This window comes from Podarcis melisellensis (genome assembly GCF_964234715.1).
Source record: "Podarcis melisellensis genome assembly, chromosome: 5".
Lineage (NCBI taxonomy): Eukaryota > Metazoa > Chordata > Lepidosauria > Squamata > Lacertidae > Podarcis > Podarcis melisellensis.
The window spans coordinates 754,581-773,948 of record NC_138537.1 but is presented as its reverse complement, the minus strand read 5'-3'; the positions used below and the strand labels follow the sequence as shown (position 1 = coordinate 773,948).

The 19,368-nt window shown below is 48.0% G+C and overlaps 1 protein-coding gene across 5 annotated transcripts in view; it reads left to right on the top strand.

Moving 5' to 3' along the window:
• The first annotated feature begins 3,219 nt into the window (after positions 1–3,219).
• OPA1 (OPA1 mitochondrial dynamin like GTPase) overlaps positions 3,220–19,368 on the top strand; it is a 56,104-nt gene continuing 39,955 nt past the window's right edge. For 2 of the 5 annotated variants that reach the window (XM_081910845.1, XM_081910846.1), the window contains exons 1-7: positions 3,220–3,346; positions 5,828–6,146; positions 8,247–8,343; positions 10,493–10,600; positions 11,332–11,385; positions 12,336–12,403; positions 17,072–17,185. In XM_081910845.1, the coding sequence (XP_081766971.1) occupies positions 3,318–3,346; positions 5,828–6,146; positions 8,247–8,343; positions 10,493–10,600; positions 11,332–11,385; positions 12,336–12,403; positions 17,072–17,185 (789 nt within the window). In that variant the 5' untranslated portion in view covers positions 3,220–3,317. The remainder of the gene's footprint in view (positions 3,347–5,827; positions 6,147–8,246; positions 8,344–10,492; positions 10,601–11,331; positions 11,386–12,335; positions 12,404–17,071; positions 17,186–19,368) is intronic. The other 3 variants (XM_081910847.1, XM_081910848.1, XM_081910849.1) reach the window with 3 other exon arrangements.

Sequence of the window (19,368 nt, the reverse complement as noted above, 5' to 3'; positions counted from 1 at the left end):
GTAAAGGGACCCCTGACCATTAGGTCCAGTTGTGGCCGACTCTGGGGTTGCGGCACTCATCTCGCTTCACAGGCCGAGGGAGCTGGCGTATAGCTTCTGGGTCATGTGGCCAGCATGACTAAGCCACTTCTGGCGAACCAGAGCAGAGCACGGAAACGCCGTTTACCTTCCTGCCAGAGTGGTACCTATTTATCTACTTGCACTTTGACGCGCTTCCGAACTGCTAGGTTGGCAGGAGCAGGGACCGAGCAACGGGAGCTCACCCCGTCGCGGGGATTCGAACTGCCAACCTTCTGATTAGCAAGTCCTAGGCTCTGTGGTTTAACCCACTGCGCCACTCGCATCCCTATAGTGAAAACAAAAAAATTTCTTCCAGTAGCATCTTAAAGACCAACTAAGTCAGTTCTTGGTATGAGCTTTCGTGTGCATGCACACTGTGTATCTGAAGTATCTGTGTATCTGAAGAAGTGTGCATGCACACGAAAGCTCATACCAAGAACTGACTTAGTTGGTCTTCAAGGTGCTACTGGAAGGAATTTTTTTGTTTTGACTATGGCAGACCAACACGGCTACCTATCTGTAACTGGAACATCCCTATAGTGTGTGTGTGAATGATGGATTTATACAAGCCAGACCATACTATATGCTGAAGGCACTTCCCTTCTGTGTGCTGTGCTTCATAATTTGTATAAATCAATAGGGACAAATGTCAGGTTCTGCACTTAGGCAGGAAGAACCAGAAACACAAATACAGTGGTACCTTGGGAGGCAAATAGGATCTGTTCTGGTGCCCCTTTCGCATCCTGAATGGAACGTAAGACACGACAGCGCATCTGCGCGTGCCACGTTTCGCTGCTTCCATGCATGGCCAGAACGTCATTTTGACCGTCTGAGCATGCGCGAGCGGCGAAACCCAGAAGTAACGCGCTCCATTACTTCTGGGTTGCTGCAGAGCACAACCCGAAAGCGCTCAACCTGAAGCACATTAAACCCGAGGTATGACTGTATAAAATGGGGGACACTTGGGTTACTAGAAGTACATGTGAAGAAGATTTAGGGGGTCTTGGGGGACCCCAAGCTGAACATGAGTCAGCAGCGTGATGCAGCAGCAAGGAAAGCTAATGCTCTTCTAGGCTGCATCAACCGAAGTCTAGTGTCCGGCAAAAATGTATAAAACAGGGTCAAACATATGCTGGAAATGTAAAGAAAAAGAAGGTACTTTTTATCATATGGGGTGGGAATGTAGAGAAGTTTTAAAAAATTGGGAATTGATATATAATGAATTGATTTTAAAAAATTTAAATGACATTTGTAAAGAAACCTGAAGCATTTTTGTTAGGGATTGTAGGACAAGACCTGCCCCCAAAACCAAAGAATCTATTTATGTAGGCTACAACAGCGGCAAGAGTCTTGTTAGCACAAGGATGGAAGAATGAGGAAATCCCAGTGAAAGAACAGTGGCAAGAAAAACTGATGAGCTATGCGGAATTGGCTAAGTTGACATACAAACTGCGTCATAAATACAACCGTGACTTCAAGGAAGAATGGGACCATTTTACAAATTATCCAAAAAGACAACAAAACAATTTGGACTACTTGGCAGGTTTTGAATAAACATCCACAAGGTTAGCAGTTGAATATATGATAGCTAAGGCAATGATATGTCCAATTTTGCAATATGCAGAGGATAATATGTGTGAAGGAACCAGGGAGGGGAGCTGAGGGAAGACCTTAGGGGGGGAGAGGGAGGGGGGAAATGTAATTGATTGATAATTTGTTTGCTAAAATTGTTCAATAAAAATATTTCTTTAAAAAAAACACCCAAAAGTCTAGTGTCCGGATCAACAGAAGTCATAGTGTCCCACCATAATAACAATAATTTAAACAAAAACAATCTGATTAACAACAAAAGCAATAATAATAATAATAATTTATTATTTGTTGTTGTTGTTTAGTCGTTTAGTCGTGTCCGCCTCTTCGTGACCCCCTGGACCAGAGCACGCCAGGCCCTCCTGTCTTCCACTGCCTCCCGCAGTTTGGTCAAACTCATGCTGGTAGCTTCGAGAACACTGTCCCACCATCTCGTCCTCCATCGTCCCCTTCTCCTTGTGCCCTCCATCTTTCCCAACATCAGGGTCTTTTCCAGGGAGTCTTCTCTTCTCATGAGGTGGCCAAAGTCTTGGAGCCTCAGCTTCAGGATCTGTCCTTCCAGTGAGCACTCAGGGCTGATTTCCTTCATAATGGAAAAGTTTGTTCTTCTTGCAGTCCATGGGACTCTCAAGAGTCTCCTCCAGCACCAGAATTCAAAAGCATCCATTCTTCGGCAATCAGCCTTCTTTATGGTCCAGCTCTCACTTCCATACATCACCATGGGGAAAACCATAGCTTTAACTATACGGACCTTTGTTGGCAAGGTGATGTCTCTCTTTTTAAGATGCTGTCTAGGTTTGCCATCACCTTTCTCCCAAGGAGCAGGCGTCTTTTAATTTTGTGACTGCTGTCACCATCTGCAGTGATCATGGAGCCCAAAAAAGTAAAATCTCTCACTGCCTCCATTTCTTCCCTTCCTATTTGCCAGGAGGTGATGGGACCAGTGAATATATTAAGAATATATATTATTATATTAAATTGTTATTAAATAACTTATTATTATTATATTATATTATTTTAGTTACAGATAGGTAGCCGTGTTGGTCTGCCATAGTCAAAACAAAAAATATTCCTTCCAGTAGCACCTTAAAGACCAACTAAGTTAGTTCTTGGTATAAGCTTTCGTGTGCATGCACACTTCTTCAGATACACATGTGTCTTTAAGGTGCTACTAGAAGGATTTTTTTTGTTTTTATATTATTTTATTATTATTTATTGAATTATTATTATTATTATTATTATTATTATTATTATTATTATTACTACTACTACTACTACTATTATTATTTCCCCCTCTCTTCTGCCCGTTTCCTCCTCGCTCCCGAGGGCAGGACTCGAACTCGTGGCTTCCAAGGAGGAGGAGGATCCCGCCTTTCTGGCGGCGAGAGGCTCGGCCAGGGGAGGAGCACCAAGCACCACGTGATCCTTAGCCCGCCCTCTCCGCCTTGCCCCCGCCGCTGCCCCTTCCCGTCCGCGGCGTCGCCCCTCTGCCCTTCGTGAGTCTATGTCCCGCGCGGCGTGAGGGGCGGAGTCTCCTTGGCGTCGCGGTGTCTCCCTCAAAGCGCTCCGCCCGCCCCTTCCGCTTCCGGGCGTCGGCGGCGTGTTTTGGGCGGCGCACTGGGCGAGGGAGCCCCTTGGCGGGCCGAGAGGGAGGCAGAGCCGCCGGGATGTGGAGGAGCAGCGCCCGCGCCGCCTGGTGAGACGCAGCGAAGGAGGGGCGGGGGCGGGGAGAGGGAGCCGGAGGCCTCAGGCCGCCCTGAAGCGCCCCGCCCGGCGGCGACCTTGGCGCCCCTCACCGGCCTCCCTCGCGGGGGGGGGGGCTGGAGGGGGGAATGGCTCCCCGCGCCCCTCCCTCCCTCCTTCCCTCCCCCCCCTCCGGGGGCTGAATGCGCCCCCTGGGACTCCCGCAGCCCGAGGAGGGAAGCTTTCCACATCTGAGGAATATTAATATTAAAATACAAGATTTTTATGCAAGCCGCCCTGAGAGGCTGGGGAAACCCAGCCGGGTGGGCGGGGTAGAAATAATAAATTACTATTTAGGATGATGGTGATGATGATGGAGAATCAGGGATAAGAATAAGGACTTTATCATTTATACCCCGCCCCTCGGGCCGCATGCACTTCCTATATCAGGCCCTCCAGATGTTTGGGATCATAGCTGTCAACTTATAGATTTGAAAATAAGGGAACAGCAGCCAAAATAAGGGATTTTGGCTTAGCTTAAACAGAAATCCGGCACTGATGGAGCCGTGCTGCTTTTGCTGCCATTGACTGTGTTTTGCAGGGGGTTGGACTTGATGATCCTAAGGGTCTACAACTCCCACCCAAGAAGAGTGGCAGACAAAACTGATGAACGACGTCAAGGTGGCAAAGCTTACAGGCAGAATTAGAAACCAGGAAGAGGACCTCTTTAATAAAGAATGGGGAAAGTTTATCATTTAGTTGAAAAGCTGTTGTAAAGAGTTACATACATTGGATTGACAGAAAACTTGTAGTAAAAATTTGAACTATGGATGGACAAATGAGTTATAAAAATAGAGTTAGGAAAGGGATGCAGAGGGGGAAATCACTGCATTAAGATGCTGCACTGGTTGGAGGGGATGCTAGTCGGGGCTGCCATCGTCCTGGTGCGAGGAGTTCCATCGGCCCTTACCCACCCGAGAGGGAGGGGGGAGAGAGAGAGACTCAAGTCCACACCGCCCGCGAGCCCAGCATGAGGTGGTTGCAGCGCGGCAGCGGCCACTGAAGCGCCGCCCTTCTGCGTCCCTCCCCATCCCCTCCTCTTCCTCCTCCCTCAGGCTGCCTCCTCAGCCGCCACTGCCGCCTCCAGCTTCCCCTGGCAGCGCGGCGGAAGTCTCGCAAGAGAGGGGCTGCCTGCCCACCCGCTGCCGCCCGTCTCCCCATGACACACCCCTGAGGGGGAAAAGTGAGAGACGGAGACGCGGTAGCTCATGCGCGCTCTCTCACGGCGGAGGACACCAAGCCGCTGCTTCCCTCCCAAGCCGGGCAAGCAAGAAACCCGGGAAATTTAAGGGACAGCAGCAGGACACGGCGTTGGGATAAGGGAGTTTCCCGCCAAATAAGGGATGGTTGACAGCTATGTTTGGGAGTACAATTCCCATCATCCCTGACCACTGGACCTGTTAGCTAGGGATGATGGGAATTGTAGTCCCAAACATCCGGAGGGCTGGAGTTTGCCTATGCCTGTCCTATATGAAGGCAGGGTGTTTTTTGCTGCTGTTCTTACGTTATGCATTTTGTGCTTTGACGGTGGAAACCTCCCTGTGGTCTTTGGATGAAGGGCAGCATATAAATTTAACAAATGACCATGATAGAGCCATAGAATCGAGGAGTTGGAAGGGGCCCCAGGGGTTCCTCCCAGCCACAACAGCGGATGCCTTCTGTCTATATAATAATAAGTAATAATAATAATTTATTATTCCCTGCCTTGGAGCGCCTGCATTCCTCGCACCTCTGCAGCAAGGAAGCAGCTGGTCCCAAGTTGCAGTGACATCTACTTTATTTAGCCAATGCACGATTGAAAGGAATTTTCTGTGTTTCGGTGGCTATTGAATTGGGAGTTTTATAAAGACTTTAATCTCGCTGTGATGTTCCTGTAGCAGCAAAAGCACGTGGCTGCGTTTTCCTCATGTCCGGCCAGCTACACGAGGGCCACGTAGCAGCTTACCTCATTCCTTACTGCTTAGGACCTAACAATTGAACTGCTGTGTTATGATGTAGCTTTCAGTATTGGTTTATGTATCAGTACGTAGACGATAACATAGGATGATCACTTGCGTGCTTCTCCATACGCATAAGTTGCTGATCCCAGGATTTCACAGAGACTTGGGTGAGGACTCTGAAACCTGTGATCTGTGCTCATGTGAAGGATGCTGAGGAGACCCTCAGCAGAGAGAGCAATTTCCACAATCCCACGAAGTTATGTGTTGGTGCAGCAAGCCTTCCTCTTTGCTCCATTCCCAATACTCCCCCCCTCCCCACCTTGCAACCTGCTACTGAAAATCTTGTGCTACCTTTTGGGACTCAGCAGCTGGTGGTTCAGGGACAGCTGGGGGAGGGCTCAGGAGAATGGGATGCTGATGTGCAGGGTCTGTTTTGGGTAGTTCTGCGGGTGGGAGCTTAGAATCTTGATTAAGTTCTTTGTCTTCTCCCTCAGCGTTGTCTGTCAACACCTAGCAAATGGGACCTATGGAGTCAGAGGGAAGTCGCCACTGCAGAAACTGCATCTCGTTTCCCGGAGTATTCATCATTCCCGCCACCCTCTTTCCAGATTTCAAAGGCTGCCGTTACGGATCTCAGCGCAGCCGTTCTCTGCTCTTAATCACCTTCCCTTGCGCAGCAGCAAACTCCTCCTTGTAAAGCATGGATCCCAGCCCCACAGGACCTTTTGGCTAGCCAGAGTGGCTTCCAGGCTTCTAAAGCTGCGCTATCTCGTCTTAGGATCTGCTGTGGGCGGTGGCTACACAGCCAAAAAGGTACCTAGCTCTGGAGCAGTGACTGGTCTGTGCCATCCGTACGGTGTGTTGGCACAGTGACTCTAGACTCATTGTCTGAAGAACTAAAGGTTTGGGGATGGACAGTACACAGTTGTTGATCTAAGGCAAGGAAGTTGCTTGATAGAAAGTAAGATCAGCTACCTTAGTGACAGACTCTGGCAGGATTTTTTAAAGTGGCTTCAGGCAGTGCCTTTTCACAGGTGCAGTTGAGCGATTCGGCTCAGTTGCTGACAGCCGTGCAAGAACCCTTGGACTGTCAAGGGAAGTTGTCCGTGGTTGAGTAACAGTGGAACCCTTGGCCAGGTTGGAACCCCAAGATTGGCCCTGATCTAGGAAGTGGGTTGTCATCTTGCAAACAAAGTCTTATGCAAATGGTGCAAAAGGACAATGAAAGAGTTACCAAATTCCTAGCTGATATTCCTTCAGATCCGTGAGTGGAATAGGGTTGCTTTTCAGTGTGGGAAAGCCCCAGCCTTTGCTCCAACCCTCATCAAATTTATGCCAGCCCCTTTCTTTTCCTGGGGGCTCTCCTTGCTCCAGACCTCTAGATCAGTGTTTCCCAAACTTGGGTTGCCAGCTGTTTTTTGGACTACAACTCCCTTCATCTCTAGCTAGCAGGAGCAGTGGTCAGGGATGTTGGGAATTGTAGTTCAGAAACAGCTGGAGACCTAAGTTTACCCTTTCTTCCCTTTCCTGCATGTGAAGCATCGGTAGAAGTGGAGAAATCCTCTGGAGTGTTGCTGCTACTTTCTGGAAGGAGAAGCGCCTTGCCTCCTGCTCCAAGCTGTAGTGGCATCTCCTAGTTTGAGATGAGCTGCAAGGAGCAACTTGGTTTTGATGGTGGTGGAATCATGAAAGATGTGCAGAGGTTGAAGTTGGGAAGGAGGAAGTTTTTTATTCTCTCTCCCAATTATACTCCCTGAAACAGACAAAGCTCAGGATTAAAGCAGCTGGATAAGCCGATTATGGTTCTTATCACCAGGTGGTTATTGTGGCTGATGAGATGATTTGCAAATTACAGGAGGGCAAAGATCTTTCGAGGGCTATGAGCTGTCCTATTCTACTTGTGTGTCTGCCTCACTGTGCTGTCAGGGCTCTTTCACCTATGAATTCTAGCTGCCTGTATTATGTTTCTTCTGCAACACAGCTCATAGTTACAGCAGTACCAAAGCACTGGAAATCTAGCATTTCTGTTAGCAAAACAATATGGTTGTATTATGCACATTAACTTATCAGTAAAGCAAACACACTCCAATCTACAATTATTAGACAGTTCAAACACACAGTAATTTGCAAAGTAATTATTGGGGATAGCTGCTGAGCAGAGAGAACCCCTCTGGGGAGGAGATTCCTCACCAGGGACAAAAAGGCACAGCTTGGTTTGACTGGTTTTCCTCTCACAAGGTGCAGATGGATGTCTACCCAAAGGCTGGCAACCTCTAGGCAGCTGCTGCTGCTGCTGCTGTAGTTTCAACCGTGAGAAAGGCAGGGCCAGCCAGGTGGTCTTACTCAGCCTTGGGTGAGGAGGAGGAGAAGCACTGATCACATGGAGCTCAGTGGTAAGCTAGTCAGCGAAGCAGAGGTGGAGCCTGCGAGATCAGTGCCCACCTGGGGCTCTTCTTTGGCCCTTGTCCTGATCAAAGGCATCTCCTGTCCATTTTGCATGTGAAGTTCCCAGACTCAAAAGGCAACTTGAAAAAGGACCTGGTGCTGACAAATTACTTTCTAAAAACATAAATGCAACCCATTGATTTGGATACATATGACAAGACAGGGTATTCTGACCAAATGTTAGGAAGAACATTCTGTTTGGGATGGACTCTGTTGGAAGGTGGTGGGTTCACCTTGGAGGTTTTCAAGCAGAGGTTGGGTGGCCCTCTGTCAGGGATGCTTCAGTTGAGATTCCTGCATTGCAGGGGGTTGGACTAGATGGCCGCAAGGGTCCCATTCCAATTCTGTTATTCAGTCAGAAGGCTGGAGGAAGGAATAGTCTGGTACCCTGCAGACTTGCAGTTTTGTTCTAGTCATCGAAGTAGCTAATGCAAAAGTTTATTGATGTTTTTCTCACTTCTCATTTAGACATATGACCAATGGAAGGAGATGGTGCCTGATCTCACCGAGTACAAGTGGATTATTCCTGACTTCATATGGGAACTTGATGAATACATTGACCTCGGTTGGTGCCGGCTTTTCATTTGTCCTCTAATGCCAAGTTGTTGCGGAGCTTTGATAATCGTTTATACAGAGGGACAGGCATCATTCCTTTCTTCTGGGGATGGAAAAAAATACATTTCAGAAATCCAAATGTTTTTATTGCATAATAATCCCTGATATTATTTATATATTGTTTATTTTACTCTCTCCAAATCTCTGTGTGGCTCATACTAAAGGACATACTCCAGCAGTAAAAAAATGAAATTCCATCCAATTAAAAAAAAAATTGTTTTTGTGTACCACTTTGAGGGGTTTTTTAACAATCAAGTGGTGTATTGTTAACTAGTACAAAAGCATAGATGGCTTTTCAAGAGTGCAGCTGAGGGTGGGGGGGAGGCCATAACAAAAGCAGATTGAGATGCCAGATAACCATTCGGTTTGGAGCCTTGGCCTGGCATGGGAGGTGGGCTCCTTCTTACTGGGCAAGTACTCCAACTGGAGAACAGCCTTTAACAAAGGTGTCGTGGGCTTTGAAGACACTCAAATGCAAGACACGGGAGAAACATGCTAAGAGGAAGGCACGTTTGGCAAACCCTCACCGTGATCAACTCCCTCCCAGAAATCCATGTCCCCGCTGTGGAAGGAGGTGCGGATCCAGAATTGGCCTCCACAGTCACTTACGGATTTATTGTTAAAACTGTGTTTATGGGAGACAATCTTACTCGGCTACGAGTGATTGCCGAAGAAGAAGAAGACGACGACGACGTTGCTATAAACGCTTCCTAGGCTCTGGTATCAGAGTCATGGAGTCAGCCTTTGCAGCAGAGCTGGACCTGCCTTAACTGTAGCACAGAACTGGTTCCCTTAAAATGTTTGCAGTGCTGGCCCAGGAGAATTTATACTTCCCAGCCTGAGAGACTTCCTCCTCTTCTTCCTGATGGCTCCTTGCTTGCAGCCAGCTTCCTGCTGGTCTCCCCAGGATCTTGCCGCCCTCCTGCTCTGAAGCAGTTTGCCAGGAAACCAGAGTTTCCCCAGAAGTTAACACCTCGCTCCCAGGGTTCTGGGGTTTCAGCCTACTGTGTCACTGATAAGCATGTTTTCTGTTTTGCACAAGAAGTATAAGGAACAGAAATTTCTGATTCACTGCCATCTGCTTAGAAACAAGGCCATCCTTGCTGGTTCAGGGGCCAGGCTAAGTCTGTAACTCCTTCAGGAACAAGATAATTCTTCCAGCTCTGTTGGCACGGTTCTTATATTTGGGTCCAAGGAATTCTGGAATTCAACAGTGTAGCACCTCTGAAGCCAACACCATCTCTCAGCTGCAGTTTCTCATTCATAAAACGAGTTGCACAGGATACGTTAAAAATAGTGAGGTGATTCCATCTGAATTGTTGTATCTCAAAGCTGACTGGGCCCCATTAAATGTTGATAGGATTCTGACTTCTGTATGTGTTCAGAGGACTTTCTGTGTATCGGGAAGGTATGGTGTTTCATTTATGAAACACATTTAGAAATCTTCCGCAGTAGAGCTTGCCAAAGTATATACCATATTTTTCGCACTATAGGACGCACTGGTCCATAGGACGCACCTAGATTGGGGGGGGGGGAAATAAAGGAAAAAAATTATTTTCCCCCCCAGGCGCGGGGCTGGGGCGGGGGAAGCCCGAGCTTCTCCCTCCCCCAGAACGGGACCCAGAGCCATGCCGAAGCAGGCTTCTCTCCCCCCCCCCAGCCTTCTAACCAAGTCGGGGGACAGCGGGATGGCGGCGCTCCACCTCCCCGCTGTCCCCTGAGCTTGTGGGGCTGGCGGTGGGGCTCTCCTGAAGCCTGGAGAGCGAGAGGGGTTGGTGCGCACCGACCCCTCTCGCTCTCCAGGCTTCAGCGAAAGCCTGCATTCGCACCATAGGACGCACACACATTTCCCCTTCATTTTTGGAGGGGAAAAAGTGCATCCTATAGTGCGAAAAATACGGTAAATAGCCATTAAGAAATTCTGAACATAACTGTCCAGGTTAAAGCTAGTAATAATTTGATAATAATAATAATTTATATTTATACCCTGCCCATCTGGCCGGGTTTCCCCAGCCACTCCCCAGCTAGGGAGATGGCAGGCTGTTCATTTTACCTAAAACAACCCCAAGGGGGGCTAACTTTCCCTTTGCTGTTCCTAGAAAAACTTACAAAAGCTCTTCCTGATTCAGAAGACCTCGCTAAGCTGCTGCCTGATTTCGACAAGATTGGAGAGAGCCTCAGATCACTGTCGGGTTTCCTCACACCTGGTAAGGGAATTTTTCATCTGGTTGAGTTATACAAGCCTGCCCTTTTGGTGACTTAAACAGTGTTGGCCTGAATGCTTGCTTTGCAGTGCCCCGTTCCTCCCCCCTGGGCAGTTTTGGGCATTTATGCAAACGTGAGCATCTGAACATATTGCCATGCATGGGCAAAGGGCTCCTCTGGTTTAGTGGTGGCTGCTGGACATTTTCAGGGCCCTGCAGTTCTCCCTCCTTCCTCCCAGATTATCACATCTGCAGCAGCCGTTTCCATCGTACTGAGCCTTTGCTAATGCTTAAGAGGGCCCTGCCTCTGTCACCAGCACCTTCTCGGTTTAGGGACTTGGAGGCTTCTGCCATTGTGGGGCTACAACTTGCCAGGAAGCAGGCAGCGGGCTCTCTCTGTCTCCTTTCAGCAGTATTTGCCCTCCCTGAGCAGATTGCTCTTTGCCCAGAGAGTGGGATGAATGTCAGGGACGTACTTGGAAACTAATGACAAGTAGATGAGATCCTCCTATGTGCTTTCAGATTTTTTTAGAAAAAAGTCTATTGTAATTTTCACTTCATTGTGAATCATTCTCAACCCACCTGCCTGTGTCCGTTGGCCTGCCACGTTTGGTAAGTTTGCCATTCTGTCTGTCTGGCCCTCGCAGTGTCTGAGACGGAAACCTCTCACATTTGCTTTGCCATTTGTTTGTGTTTATAATTTTTATTTCCCCTTTTTTGCTGGTTTTCCACAGGTTACAATTTGATTAGTGAAGTCATAGGAGCTTCTGATCTACTTCTGTTATTAGGTGTGTAAAAAGCCCTTTTTTTTACCTGCCCCTTAACATTCCTCCCCATCTAAAAAAAGCTAAATGCAAAGCAAAGGGGGGGAAAACCTGGCAAGTGTAGAAGGGCGTTTCGTCAGTTACAATGGGATACTTTTAAGTTTTATGATTTGAGAATGCCGTGAAGCTGGTCTGCTAGGTAATATGGCTGCTTTTCATAATAGTTCCGTTTTTCAACTTGTGCAAACAGTTCCTGAGGGAGAGCAGAAGATCAGTGCTTCATGTGCACCCTTCATTTTAAAACTTTCAGTTGTTTGCATAAAGGAAAACCTTTCGTTGCACCCATTGACAGACTGGCAGTCCCTTCCCCTGCCACAGTGAGGAGCATGTCTGACACCCCCCCCCCCACCCACCTGCCTTCTTGAATGTTGAGCACATCACACTAGCCTGGCAGTGAATTCCTGCTCCATCAGCAGAGATACTTCCTGTGAATATAGCTGAGGGTGACTGCAGTGACCTCTGTGTTCTCTCTGTTGTACTGCATTTTCACTACCCCCAGCAAACAAGCAAGCCTTGCTTTAGATCATGTGTAGGCAAACTAAGGCCCAGGGGCCGGATCCGGCCCAGTCGCCTTCTAAATCCAGCCCACGGATGGTCCGGGAATCAGCATGTTTCTACATGAGTAGAATGTGTCCTTTAATTTAAAATGCATCTCTGGGTTATTTGTGGGGCATAGGAATTCATTCATTCCCCCCCCAAAAAAAATATAGTCCAGCCCCCCACAAGGTCTGAGGGACAGTGGACCGACCCACAGCTGAAAAAGTTTGCTGACGCCTGCTTTGGATCTCTCCATGTGTATACGTGGGGGGCAGATTCTTGTGTACCAGGGAGAGAAAGCACAGACTTGCATTAAGAGCCTTTGTTCTTCTTGTGACATGTGCCACGTGATGTGAGTCCTTCCTCTTTCTTCCCAGGTTCTCCCGGGGACACGGCTTTCCGAGCCACGGAACAGGGAAGTGAAGCTGAGAAACAATACAAGAAGGTAAGCTTGGAAGGAGAACTGCTCACCTATGTGGCAAACAAGCGTTAGGAAATTGCAGGCCAGGGGTAGGAAATACGTAGCTGGACTGCAGCTCCCGTCTCCACCCCGACACCATTGGCCATGTGGCCGCTGACCCTGACGGAAGTCAAAGTCCAGCAGCTTCTGCAGGGCGACGCATTAGTCAAGTCAGAAATCAGTGGGACGCGTCTGCTTTGAAAACTTGGGCCTGGGCAGACTTGGTGTATGGAGCAATTTTCAACCTTCAGTGTTTAAACCAAGACTTCCCACGTTGTCAAAAGGAGCCTCCTGGAGTTAAGAGAACTACTGCTTAAAATTTCTAGCTGGTCATGTGCAGCCCAACCAGAAGGGCATTGACTTGTGTGTCTCATTTTCTAACGTGCTCCATTCTCAGGTCGATAGCCATCTTTTAGAAACACAGCAATAAAGCTGGCAAGGTGAAATGCCCAACTAAAATACTAAGCATTGTGGATGCACCAAAATTAATCCCCACCTGCTTTACCCGTGTTATTAAATGCTGGCCAATGCAGTGCGGATTTTTTAGTACTCCTAGAAAATGCTCAAGCTCAGGCAGGCTTCCAAAGGGAGGGGTCTTTGCTGTTTGGCCTTGACGCCTAGGTGGAGTCACAGGGATGCCTTGCTGGTCAGTCTTCATTATCCCAGTGGCATGGAGTGAGAGAGGCAGCCTCAAGGATATGGAAGACTCAAGCAGTTTCAGCATCTACAGGTTCCAGCAGCAACCTGAGCCATGATACAAGCATACAATAAGGCCTGCTAGATCAGACCAAAGGCTCATCCAGTCCAGATTTCTTTTCTTGCAGCAGCCAAGCAGATGCTTATGGGAAGCCTGCAAGCAAAACATTAGTAGCCCTTTCGTAATTGAGGCTCCCAGGCAGTAACTGTGTGGTTTAGAATAGGCTGGGGGGCTGCGACTGGCCCAAGGTCACCCAGTGAACTTCACGGCTGAGTGGGGATTTGAACCACCCTGGTCCAGCACTCTAACCACTGCACCCCATGGCCTAGATCCTGGGAGGGTGAGCGTGGCTGTTTCCACTCTTCATCAAGGCCTGTTAATGTGGAGTAGCCTGTTTGTTTCCGCATCATCCTCTCTCGTCAAATTAGCAAATAGCCCAAATACCTTTTACTTAGTTCTGGGATTGGGGGTTGCCTTGGTTACCCTTTCCCCACAGTGTCTTAGCACTGAACTGTCGGGGCAAGAGGTACTCTGTAGGAAAAGCAGGAGCGACGTGACTCTAGTGTGTGTGCCATTATGTAATTTGGAAGGCAAAAGAAGCCAGCCCATCCGCAGACAGGCAGGCAGGCAAGCACACACGAAACCTGCACACTCCTTTTTACAGGCTGCCTCTGCTGATATTCTGTGTGCCTGTGAGGAAGAGCAGGCCTGCTTTTGCTGATGAGACTTGGTTGCTGTGATGTTGGATTTTTAGTTGCTCTCCATTCATTCATGGGCTTATGTATATTGGTCTTTGTATCCGGATTTTGTTTAGTTTTCGTAAGCTACTCTGAAGACCTTTTTAATGAAAATTTATCTATACATTTTCCTGGCATGGGATCTTAAATGGCCAAGGGGATGGGTTACGCAAGCAACGTTAGTCAGTCGGAAAGGCTGCTTAGAAGAAATTTCCATAAATTCAAGTGATGTGTCCAAGTGGCAGTTCCAGCCAGAGGAGAGAGCAAAAATCCCTCTTCAGTTTCTACAGTCTCTTATGAAACAAGGTTACCTGCACAGATCCATGCGCAGGAAGAGCCTTGCAGCTGCAGGATTAGGCCAGAGGGGGCCCATCTAGTCCACCCTCCTGTTCTCATAGTGCCATCCAGGTGTCCAGGGCAGGATACCCCAAGCAGGACCCGAGGGCAGCAGCAACGCCCTTGTGATTCCCAGCAAGTGCCATTTAGAGCTGGGCAGCCTCCAGTATTAGAGATAGTAAACAGTCATCGCAACTACTTGCCTTATCCAAGTAGTTGAGTAAAAGGTAAAAGTAAAGGGACCCCTGACCATTAGGTCCAGTCGTGGCCAACTCTGGGGTTGCGGCACTCATCTCGCTTTATTGGCCGAGGGAGCCGGCGTACAGCTTCCGGGTCATGTGGCCAGCATGACGGAGCCGCTTCTGGCGAACCAGAGCAGCGCACGGAAACGCCATTTACCTTCCCACCGGAGCAGTACCTATTGATGTGCACTTTGATGTGCTTTCAAACTGCTAGGTTGGCAGGAGTAGGGACCGAGCAACGGGAGCTCACCCCGTCGCAGGGATTCAAACTACCGACCTTCTGATTGACAAGTCCTAGGCTCCGTGGTTTAACTCACAGCGCCACCCACGTCCCTCAGTAGTTGAGTAGAGACCCTTAAATTTGCTGCTAGAGAGATTGTGGAGACGTTTTCTTCTTTCCAAGGCGAAGGGAAATGCCGAGTGCTTCCTAGGGAAACTAAACTGTGTTTCATCTGGGTGGGAATGGCTGGGTCATAGCATCACACCAAGGATCATCTCACCCAACCCCCTGGAATGCAGGAATCGCAGTCCCAAGGGCACATCTACCTCCTTCTGGATTGTACTCCGTGGGAAACTGCGTTTGGGTTTGTGTTCCAAAATGATCACTCTTTGCCTTCTCTCTGGCCCTGCAGCTAAAATAAGGCCACCAGTACTTTGAAAGGCCTGAGAGATGGTGTCACGTGGCCAAGAAGCTGTGCCGGTTTTCATTCTACCTTTTTGTAGCCCCCACTGCACCTTGCTTTTTCTCTTAAAAATTGTTTATTTGTTCCTGTGGCATCACCAGTTTTTCACAGGTGAAACTGCATCATTTCTGTCTACACGCTACAACTGTTTGCACGGGTCAACTGCTGTAGTTTCCCAGTTTTCAGGAGAGCCTGATACTTTCCACTACAGAAGCAGAGAAAGTCAGGGAGAAATTTAGAAGAGACCTTGAGCAAGCATCAATTCCTCCAGGAACCATAGAAGTCTCTCACTAGTGTGATGCTTGCAGCAAACTTAAGCATTATGGGAATTTTCAGGAGTGGCCAATAGGCTGGCAAAGACCTCCTGCAAGCATGAAGATTAAAAGCGTTCTTTCCAAAACAAATTGGAGCTGGACTCTGAGATGCTATATATGGCTGTAGGCAGTTCATATACGGCTTAAAAAAGAATAGCACATTCGCCTCAATGGAACACTTGCCTGGGTCTGTTCTGCCGCATGATCCCCAGCACTTCCCTTACGAAGGCTGCTTAACTGACCGGCGTCCTTTGAACAAACCCGCAGCCTTGACTCTGCCCACCCCCCAAGTCACTCTTGCTTGCTCTGCTCCACTTCCTTTGAGTTTGTCCCTCCCCTTCCGCCCAGTGAAATGGAGGCTGCTCCTGGATCTCCTCCCGATGCAGGTGGCCAGTGATGGAATTTGACGAGAGGGCCATGCACAAAACAGTGTGGTGCTGTGACATTTGGCTTCTTTTTCGTCAACAAGGGTCTCCTAATGGAAGGCAGGTTCTCGTTCAGAGCAGTCGCCAAGATACAGACCCACTTAGTTGTAGAAGACTGCTAACACGACTGACCTTTTTTGGGGAGTATAGCAAGGATCTGTGAACTTTGTTTCTTAAGGCTTCTCGTTCCAGGCCTGTTGTGTTTGTGTTTGCAAAATGCATCTCCCAGGAGAGTGCATTTTGATTTCATGTGTACCTTCTTGTGTCTGTGCATGTGTGTGCTGTGTCCCCACCCTAAAGTAGTTTTCTAGCCATGGGGCTGTTTAAGAGAGTTCAGAGAAATGACATTATTACTACTTTTTTTGCAATATTGGGTCAGTTGCTCAGTTGCATCTGCACACATTTGTGGCATAGCTGAATTGGTATGTTGATGTGTGTATTTCAGTTTCATGCTGAAGGCATGATCTTCCCAAGTAAGAAAAGATTCGCTTTCCTTGTTATTCCACAGCTTCTTGGCTTCTGGGGTTTTAAAAAGCTCTTCAGACAACCCCCGTTTTCTTGTGGCTTGGATGTTGCCTATTTCCCTAAGCAGCACTGGGGACAAGGGGACAGGCTGGAGCTCAGTGGCGGAGCATCTGCCAGGTTTAATCTCTGGCATCTCCAATTTTGGCTGGGTGTCTCCTCTGCCTGAAGCCCTGGAGAGCTGCTGCCAGTCTGTGTAGACAATACTAAACTAGATGGACCAATGCTCAGAGTTGGCACAAGGCAGCAGCTTCCTACATTCCAGTGACAGTTGTCCCTTCAAAGCACCTGTGTCTTGACAACACTGTTTAAAACATCTGTAACTTTAATTCTGAGGGCCTCCCCAGGCTGCTCTTTCATTGTGGGCGTCGTGGATGCAGTAGTAGGACATTTTTCGCAGCAAACTGCAGGACAGGCGCCGATTGCAGCTGAAGCAGTATAACCTCCCTGATAGCATCGTGAGCATGAATCGCCATGGATGCACAATAAAAAAGACATCTGGCGGGGGCCCTAAATGTCCCTAGGAAGCAGCAGCTGTGGCGCCTCGATTTCCGTTCCTCTCTTGTTGTGTCTGTGTGAGCACCCCCCTTTTCCGTGCCCCCGCCTGCCTTTGTGTTGCACCCTTTGGTTGACCATTATCGCTCCCCTCACCTCCATATTTTTCTCCCTTCTCCTCCTCGTTGTAAACTTGCGGCAGGGTCTTCTGGGCGAGCTCATTCTCTTGCAGCAGCAAATCCAGCAGCACGAAGAGGAGGAGGCGCGCAGAGCCACTGACCAATTGGGCCCCGGCTCCTCCCAGCAGAAGCGAAAGGTGATGACTGAAAGGCACTCCCCCTCCCCAAAATCGGTTCTAATCTAATCCAATCCATCCTGATCGGACGCTGTGATTTGATGCCAACCAATGAATCCTTCATTTGGCTCTGGTTGTGGGCCCTGGCAGCGATCTTGCAGCAGTTCCTTGTCTGTGAAAGTTTTCTCATAGCACTGTCTTTCAGCATGGTGATTTCTGGGGTTTTAATGCTGTGATCAAAACTGATGTTCGCCGTGGGAAAGATCTGCACTTAATTTTGTTTCTGGAACCCCACTAACCTGTTCTACTAACTTTTACCTGAATATTCATAGCCTCATAGAGCTGAAAGGGACACTGAGGGTCATCTAGCCCAACCTCGGGCACAGGGTGGCTAAAAATCAATGGGTTTTAAAAAAAATCGGATTTTTTTAATAAAAAAAATTAATCAGATTTTTAAAATAAAATGCTTTTGGAGGAAAAATCTTTCTAAAGATAGTTTTCTACTTAAGTTACATTATAGTCCAAAGGCTATTCATCAGGAAATAAGGATTTGCTTTCAGTTTTAATTGTGTGCTAAAACTCAGTCTAAGCTGTGTGTTTTTTTAATTGTTTAACCACACCAGTTAACAAACATGGGTACATATTCTATAACGTTATTGTTTTAGTTAAACAAATTGTTTAAATTGTTATTGAAATGATTAATTTTCTCCTTCCAGTAACGTACAGCGGAAAACTTGTCCAAATATAAACAGTTATTTAACCTCACAGTAATTTAATAATTATCTGTCTATGTATTTCTAACAGTATAACCAAATCAGTACTTTTTGATATAATTGTAAAAACTACTCTGAAAATTTATTATTCCAAAAACGAAACCTTCATCTGCTTGTAAATATTAAGATTATACCAGCAAAAATGAGTCTGTAAAAAATGATATAAATCAAGTCTTACTGACTAGTGATTTAAATCATGATTTAAATCAAATCCACCCTGCTTATGCAGTGCAGGAATCACAGCTACAGCACCCATGGCAGAGGGAGGGCCCATTGTCAAATGGCTCTATCAAGGGAGACGGTCCCTGCCTATCTCTCTCTCTGAATCCCCAGCGCTGGAAACAAAGGGGAGGCTGGATGCCTTTATGAGCTCCCTGGAAGCACCCGGTTGGCCCCTGCTGGAAGTAAGAGAGACCCTTTTTGCTCCGATCCAGCACAGCTGTCCTCCTCGCACTCTTCTTGATCATAATTTTGAGTAGGGAAATTGCTTCGGGCAGCTTTTAAGTAGGGGCTGCGATGGGCTTGTTGGTTTATATGACCGATGTGGGACATAACTCCTCTGCTTGTGAGCGAGTTGACAGATATCCGTTCATGGTAGAGCAACTGCAAATTTGAGCAATGGCCCCGTGAAACAGAGCCCAATATAGACACAACACACTATTGGCAAGTGGGGACCAAATTCTGTGAAGTCGAGGAGCAGCTGTCGAAATGGGGAACTGCTAGAAGCAGAAATGTCTTCAGAAACCAGGAGCGCCTGGGCTTGCTTGCGTTTGGACCAGTGCCTCAGAATCCTGCTTCTTCCACTCTGCCCTATAGTGGCGTCTGCTCAGGCTTTTCCTTGGCTTTGGTGCAGGGAGAGTGTGCTGGCCTTTTCGCTCGGCTGTTGGGAACAGCTTTGCATGTCCCGCTGTGTGTACAAAGCTGGCTCTGGCTTCAGCACGGAGAAACGTTCTCTGTTGCATAGAGGTCTGCGTGTATCGGAGAGCCCTGCAGAGCCGTGGATTGTGGCCAGTCTGCCCATGGTGTTGGCAGGAGCTACTGAAAATGTGATAGCAGCCACGAGGCACAAAGCACGTGTCCTGCACAAGCAGTGATGGAACGAGCAGGATCTTGCAGTTGTCCCCTGTGCTGTGTGCCATACCTGCTCTCTGCTCCTGGTACCCCCAGACACCTCCGCTTCCCTCCCCAGCCCTCGCTATTTAGATAATAGATGGCACGTCTGATGGGCGTGTCGGTGGCTGCTTCTTTCCTTGCTTTCGTAAAGGACAATCAACTGCCTCCATCCTGAGCATCTAAAAAGGTGCATCACCAGCCTCTCTGGGGCGCGTGTGCCTGCTTCTTTTATCACCTGCAGCGTTTGGCAAATAAGTTGGAATGGGAGAGTTTCAGCTCCTTCTCTCAGAAGTTGTCAAACAAAAGTCAGGTCCCTTC